The 7,536-nt window shown below is 42.5% G+C and overlaps 1 protein-coding gene across 1 annotated transcript; it reads right to left on the bottom strand.

Moving 5' to 3' along the window:
- Positions 1–426: 426 nt before the first annotated feature.
- On the bottom strand, positions 427–1,475 carry TDRD10 (tudor domain containing 10). The gene is given in 3 exon segments (XM_042782716.1): positions 427–631; positions 633–1,025; positions 1,027–1,475. Coding segments are annotated over 3 exon segments (1,047 nt in total).
- Positions 1,476–7,536: the final 6,061 nt, after the last annotated feature.

Below are 7,536 nucleotides of genomic sequence, written 5' to 3'. Positions count from 1 at the left end.
GATGGTTCATTGGTTAAATGCTCTCAACCTGTTTCTACATGGAACACCAGGAAAACTAGGTAGTGGGCCACACTGTTCTTCAGAATCCATTAAGATAGTGTTCATCCTCCTCTGGGGTGTCAAGGAGAGATACAAGGAGAAATATAGCTACCTCATGCTTTTAATCTAAGGGGAGCTTCCTGTGCTTGGTTCAAATGTGTGCTAAATCGAGGAACTGAAGACATGGGGTAAATGAAAGTTTCACTCTCTCCTTTTTTTGGGTGGTAAGCTCACGGTGATGACAAATGGGAATGAAATCAATCCAGGGCACCAGTGTGGCCTTTTCTACCTCTCAAGACTGCAGGAGCTAAAGGATTATGAGAGGGCAGAGTGAGGCTGACTGAATCTGAGGCAGACAGGAGAGAGTACAAGCTGATTGCAGCCCTGTTATTTAAATTCCTCAAACTTCAGGATGTGCAACTCCAAGTTCAAAGCACCAGTGATTTTCCCTTTCAGGATTTGGTGGATAATCTGATTGAAACTCAAAATGTCTTTCTCCCCCATGAAAGGCTGAGTCAGAGGTGGGATGGCCCAGAAGTCATTGCTGTCCAGGCTGTGCAGGTACTGCAGGGAGATGGTGGCCAACCAACCAGTCAGTGAACATCAGCACAGCCCAGGAATCCACCTGGTCTGTCACCCAGCACCTGTTCCAGGCCCATCAGTAATCATCCAAGTGGTACTCTGCCAGATAGTGAGTCCCATGCTGTATGGCTGAGTCATCCACGTAGGGCTGGTGCTCCTCCACCAGCCAAGGTGCTGAACACACCTCCATGTTCTGGTGCAGGTTCTCAGTGACATGCATGGCCCAGAAGAATGGGGTCTGAGGGATGACATTGGTCACCAGAGACCCCAGCTCCCCTCAGAAGTTGTGGATAGTGGTCAGCTAGCTAAGATCTTAGACACAATCCCTCAGCAACAGCACCAGGAAGGATCCTCTCATTTTCATGGGAACTGCCAAAAAGGTTGGTCTCAGTCTCTGTCCCATGGGGGTCAAAAGATGCCTTAGGAGTGAGCTGTGTACAAGCAGTGGTTTAGGCACATCCTTCACAAGAAACCTTCTTCAGAGCCAAAAGCTTCAGAAGACTGTCAGCCAGGCCAAGGGTCCACTTGGGGGGCTTTTTATTTGAATTCATGTACAATTTTTTTTTGTGGAAGAGCATCTGTTTCAGCTCCTCGATGGCGGGTGCCACTTTCTGCACAGAGCTCAGATCTATAAATGTAAAACTTTTGCAGCCATTCTGGAATTTGTGGACACAGAGAGGGTTGAAGACCTTTAGAAGATTCAGAATTTCCTCCTCAGAGACATCCAGTGGAAGATTGCCAAGAAACACATCTGTCTTTCTTTTCTTAAATCCTGGAGATTTCTGCTCTTCCAACATTGCTTTCTTCCCAAACAATTTGGCGGAGGGTTGGAAGGCACTGCTGCTACAGGACATACTACGGTTTCTTTCTTTACACAGTGGCTGGCCTGGATAGAACAGCCCCTTTGGCATGAGAAAGACAGAGCTTTGGGTCCAGCCCAGAAATCTTAGGCAAGTTTTATCTCCCCCAGCCTCTGCATCCACGCTTCAGCCCAAACACTGAGCCTTCATTCCTTCTTTTTGCGTTCCACCTCTCTTTTTTTCTTGATCACCCTCTTTATTTGGGGAGTTGCGCTTGGCATATGAATTGGCACTTTCTCTATGTCTCAAGAACTCATATGTGTCAGCTCATGAAAATGTGAAATTTCAACTGAAATTCTCCTGTGGAGCAGCTGGTGTGTTTGAATGGGTGACCTTCTGGTTAGCAGGCAAATGCCTTACCCACTTACTGTACCATGAAACACCTTATTCTTCTTACACTCCATGGCAAATTCAATATTCTTCAACAACACCATAATATAACACTAAATACCACCCAACTATTAACACCATTTGCCACCTGGCTGAATGATTATGATTTGTCCTTTCTTTAAGAATTTTCTGACATTTAACTACTACTTATTTATTATTTTAAAAAATATTTTATTGTGTTTTAGGTGAAAAGTTACACAGCAAATTAATTTTTCCATTCAATTGTTCATCACAAATTGTTCCATGACATTGTTTGAAATTGCCACAGTGTGTGAGTATTTGTCCGATTTCCTCTCTGGGTTCCTCATTTCCACTGTACTATTTCTCTGTCTGTGGTAGTTAAAGTTGTGTGTCAACTTGGCTGGGTCTGGTAGAGTGGCTGGGCTGGTTGATTGGTAGTTATTCCCCATGAGGAGACTGGCAATCAGATCCATAGTGCAATCTACCACAAGCCGCTGAGTACCAGCTTTAAGGATGTGGTCTACTCCCCGTATATAAAAAGCAGCTTTGGGAATGGTCTGTAGCTTATGGTATTCTTGAACCCTGCATGCAGCCAAGTCATTGTTCAGCAGCCTGCCTTGTACTACTAACTTTGGGACTTTCAATGGACTTGAATTAATGGCCTGATGTGTGATTTGATAACATTGGGACTGTGCTTTTTTACTTTCAACCTTGGGCTTGTCAGTCTCAGCGGCTAGTATCTGTCTGAGCTAAGAAAAGCCTCTAGCTTCAGTGGGCTGGGAGCAAGAGGCAGAGTTGAAGCCCGAGGCTCAGGGGCTTTCACCCAGCCTCTAGATCCTGGCACTTTGAACTCAGACTTAAAGCCTCCAAACTGTAAGAGAATAAACTCCTGTTTGTTAAGGCCACCCCATTGCTGATATATTCTTGTCAGAGCAGCACTAAGTAACCAGAATAGAATATGATACCAAGAGAGTGGGGTGCTGCTCAGACAGATACCTAAAATGTGGAAATGGGAAGGGAGGGTGTCCTTGATGTGAGACCTTGGCAGAGAGACCCCAACATGTGGCATGAGAGATGACAGGAGCAGAGCCCAGAGACTGGCAGGAGACAGCAACAGCCTTACCAGCCCATGGATGAGGAAGCTGGATGTCACTGGGTAGGTGGCTTCCTGCGAGAATGGGTTGTCTTCGGATATTAATCGGTAGAAGAGACTGGCATGAGATGGAATAGCAGTTTGGGCGAACTATGGAGCAAGAAAGCTAAGTGTCCTTTGAGCAGGAAGATTTCCAGCAGAGTGGGCATTAATTGGCAGAAGTGGAGAGATCATGGTAATGGTAAGCAGAGCTGTCTTAGCCTCAAGGGTAGGACTATGGCCCTTGGGAGTGAAACCACCACAGCCCCCTAGGTTTAAAAAAGCCAGATCTTCACCAGCTCGGTTCTGGAGTGTGGGGCTGTTCATTCATATGAGCCAGTGGGATGGAGTTATAGCTTCCTCTCAAGAGTGAGGGAGTAGGGTTGCCATACCCAAGAGGGAGAGTAATGAGGCCCACCAGGCCAAGTGGGTGAGGTCAACGCTGAGGAACTAGGGGATTGGAGCCACCCAGTGAAGGAGATCTGTACAGATACCACCCATTGAAGATCTGTACAGATGTTACATTGACAAGGAGTGGAATTGTGATAGTTAGGGTTGTGTGTCAACTTGGCTGGACCTGGTTGAGTGGCTGGGGAGCTGGATGTAGTATTCCCCATGATGAGACTGGTAATCAACTCCATGGTGGAATCTACTGTGAGCAGCTGAGTAAGCTGCCTTAGGGATGTGGTCTGCTTCCTGTATATAAGGAGAAGTCTTGGAGAACGGTCTCTAGCTTATGGCATGCTTGAACCCTACATGTAGCCATGTTGTTTTTCAGCAGCCTGCCATGCATGCACTGCCCACTTTGAGACTTTCAGTGCACTTGAACTAATGGCCTGATGTGTGGTTTGATAATATTGAGACTGTGACTTTTTTACTTGTCAAGCTTGGGCTTGTCAGTCTCAGCAGCCATCAGCTATCTGAGTGAAGAAAAGCATCTAGCTTCAGTGGGCTGGGAACAGGAAGCAAAGTTGAAGCCCAAGGTTGAGTGGCTTTCATCCAGCCCCTAGAGGCTGGCACTTTGAACTCAGACTTAAAGCCTCCAAACTGTAAGAGAATAAACTCCTGTTTGTTAAGGCTATCCCATTTCTGGTATATTCTTGTCAGAGCATGCTAGGTAACCAGAACACTGTCCCTCCGTGTCTTCTCATCCTTGATTTTTGGAAAATGTTGCCATTTTGGTGTTCTGTAATTGATAGTTCCAAGGAGCACATTCATCACAGGTGTTATTGTTTGTTTTATAGTCCCACCTATTATTTGCCTGGAAGGCAACATTCTGACTTAAAAGTGAAGACACTCCTAGAGGCCACCTTGCAGCCAAATAATACAATTGATTGGGAAAAGGTCTTTCCAACCAGTAAGTCTGTCTTTGACAATGAGTTTTTTATATTATTTTCTACTGGAAGAATAAAAATTAATTCACTGTTTCCTTTGTTGTTGTTACTGTTCTTAGGTGCTGTCAAGTCAATTCCAACTCATGGTGATCATATGTACAAGAGAATGAAACATTGCTAGTTCCTAAACCATCTTCATAGTTGTTGTTATGTTTGAGCCTGTTGTTGTAAACACTGTGTCAATCCATCTCATTGAGGGACTTTTTTTTTGCTGATCCTCTGTTTGAGTGACTGTCTCTATACAGGTTCTTCATGAGCACAATTAAGTGTTCTGGAATTCACATTCTTTGAAAGGACTCATAATTTTTCTGATCCACACAGTTGAATGCCTTTGCATAGTCAATAAAATACAAGTAAACCTCTTTCTGCTATTCTCCACTTTCAGCCAAGATCCATGTAATTTATTGTTATAATTTGTTGTGATACATAAAATGTAAGATTTCACATACAATTTTACTAACTGTTTCTACTATTGCTACAAGTTTGTACCCTACAAATAAAAAGTCCAAAAAGTTTATTTTGCAAGATTATCACCAGAAAAAAAAAAAAAAAAAAAAAGCATGGTGTTCCCAACCCTGAGAAAGTAACTGGTAGCATAACACTTGGAAAATATATAAAGCAATAATTTCCAGAATGACAATAGACAGGACTGTGACTTCTGGGAGCAGGGAAACACACAAGATGAGCCCCACACTCACTTTGAATCTTTGACTGGAACAGTTTCTAACTGTTGCACCCAACAGAAGTGGGACCCAATTAAGACCATGATGGACTTTCTGTAGTGAAAAGGCAGAGACTGGAATTTGGGGCTTCTGAAGCAGATGGAACTTGTTGGGTCGAGTACAGGGTGGGAGAGAATTGTATACATGGGAGCCCCAGAATCTGTGTAGCTCTTTGTGCAATCATAGATGAGGTCTGTGTGTGACCCATGAGCCCTAACAGGGGCCAGGTGCCATGGAATGGACAGTGGAATAAAGAGACAAGAGATCACATATACTGGCAGAAACAGGTATTTAAGCCCAGACAGAATGCAGAAGCCCTGTGAAAATCTCACGCTGTTTTCCAATACCCAGAACAGCTATACCATAGCTGTAGTAACAACTTTAGGTCTGCCCTAAATTATCCAAATGTATCTATATTAAAAAAAAAAAAAAAGAAGAAGAAGAAGAAAGAAAAGAAAATTCAACACTCATTAGAGGAAGACAGCATACTCCAGCCTTCTTACATCATATAATTTACAACTTCCAAACAAAACAAAACCCACTGCTATTGAGCCAATTCCAACTTATATAGATCCTATTAGACAGAATAGGACTGCCCATAGGGTTTGCAAGGGAGTAAATCTTTACAGAAGCAGACTGTCACATCTTTTTCCTGTAAAGCAGTTGTGGGTTCAACTTCTGACCTTTCAGGTAGCAGTGAGTGATTAACCACTGCCACCAGGGCTTCTTTCACAACACCCAACATATAATAAATACTGCAAGATGTGTAAGGAGCTCTGATGGTGGAATGCCTAAAGCATTTGACTGCTAACCAGAACTAACCAGAAGGTTGGTGGTTCAAACTCAACAGCCACTCTGTAGAAGGAAGATAGGGCAATCTACTTCCATAAAGATTTACCACCTCAGAAACCCAAAGGGGATTGCTATGAGTTGGAATCAACTCAATGGCAGTGAGTTTGGCTTTTTCTTTTTTTTCGGTTTTCCAGACATGTGAAGAAGCAGGAAAATGTATCTTAAAAGACACATGATTATTTAAAGCAGAAATAATATCATGGAAAGTTTGGATTCGTGATAGCTGGAGTTGTGTGTCAACTTGGCTGGACCACAATTCTGAGTGGTTTAAGCAGTTGTGATGTGGGTTATTCCTATGATGAGATTGGATGTATATGTTTTGAGCAGCCAATCTGTTGAAAGAGAGTTTCCCTAGGAGTGTAGCCTGCTTCCAAGAAATTTTGGACATCCTGGGAAAATGAGACACTCTTCTGTGGCTTGGGATCCTTTTGTGCTGCCTACAACTCTCCACGAGTGAACAATCCACCATTCAGCCTTGAGATCTTGGATTCATCATTCGTTGGAGTCAACAGTCAGTATACCACCTGCCAACCTTGAGCTTGTCAGTCCCTGCAGCTGCATGAGTCAGGAAAAGCCTCCAGCTTGATGCTTGATCCAAGAACTTAGGACTTGCCAGCTTCTATAAGTGTGTGAGCCATTTTCCTAAGATAAATTTCTTTTTCTTTCTCTATATATAAACTTTACTGGTTTTGCTTGTATAGAGAACCCAGACTAACACAGAAATACATTCTAAGTAGAAGTAAAATACATAATAAAAATACCAAAAATCGGAAATGGGAGTAAATGGAATTATACTATTAAAAGATTCTTATATTTTTCAAATACAAAGATGATTGAAAATAATGAAATATGAACTAGTACAATATAAATTCCATTCAGCCTGTGATACATTAAAGATGCAACATTACTGATAATAAATATTAAAATAAAAGAAAAAAAGTTAAAAAGTCAGTTGTTAGATGCCTGCAAGTGGGCCCCAACTCATACCAGCCCTATGTATAACAGAATGAAACACTGCCCCATGATATGTCATCCTCACAATCCTTGCTATACTTGAGCTCATCGTTGCAGCCACTGTGTCAATCCATCTTGTTGAGAGTCTTCCCCTTTTTTGCTAATCTTCTACTTTACCAAGCATGATATCCTTCTCCAGGGATGGTCCCTTCTGACAACATAACCAAAGTAGGTAACATGAAGTCTCACTCCTAAGGAGGATCCAGCTGCAATTCTTCCAGAAGAGATTTGTTCATTCTTCTGGCAGTCCATGGTACTTTCAGTATTCTTCACCAACACAACTCAAAACCATCAACTCTTCTTCTTTATCCATTGTCCAGCTTTCACATGCACATGAGGTGATTGAAAATACCATGGCTTGGGTAAGGCAGGCCTTAGTCTTCAAAGTGATATTTTTGCTCTTGAGCACTTGAAAGAAGTTGTTAGCAGCAGATGTGCCCGGTGTAATATGGTGTTTGATTTCTTCCTTTTTTTTTTTTTTTTTAATTGTGATTTTTGGTGAAAATTTACAGAAGAAATTCATTTTCCATATGGCAGTTCACACACACTTTGTCTCATGACATTGACTACAATTTACCACAATGCAACAA

The sequence above is a fragment of the Orycteropus afer genome, unplaced genomic scaffold (assembly GCF_000298275.1).
Source record: "Orycteropus afer afer isolate SDZICR_OR568_19922 unplaced genomic scaffold, OryAfe1.0 scaffold00423, whole genome shotgun sequence".
Lineage (NCBI taxonomy): Eukaryota > Metazoa > Chordata > Mammalia > Tubulidentata > Orycteropodidae > Orycteropus > Orycteropus afer.
Note: the sequence above shows the minus strand (reverse complement) of the source record. Positions and strands in the feature narration are given on the sequence as shown.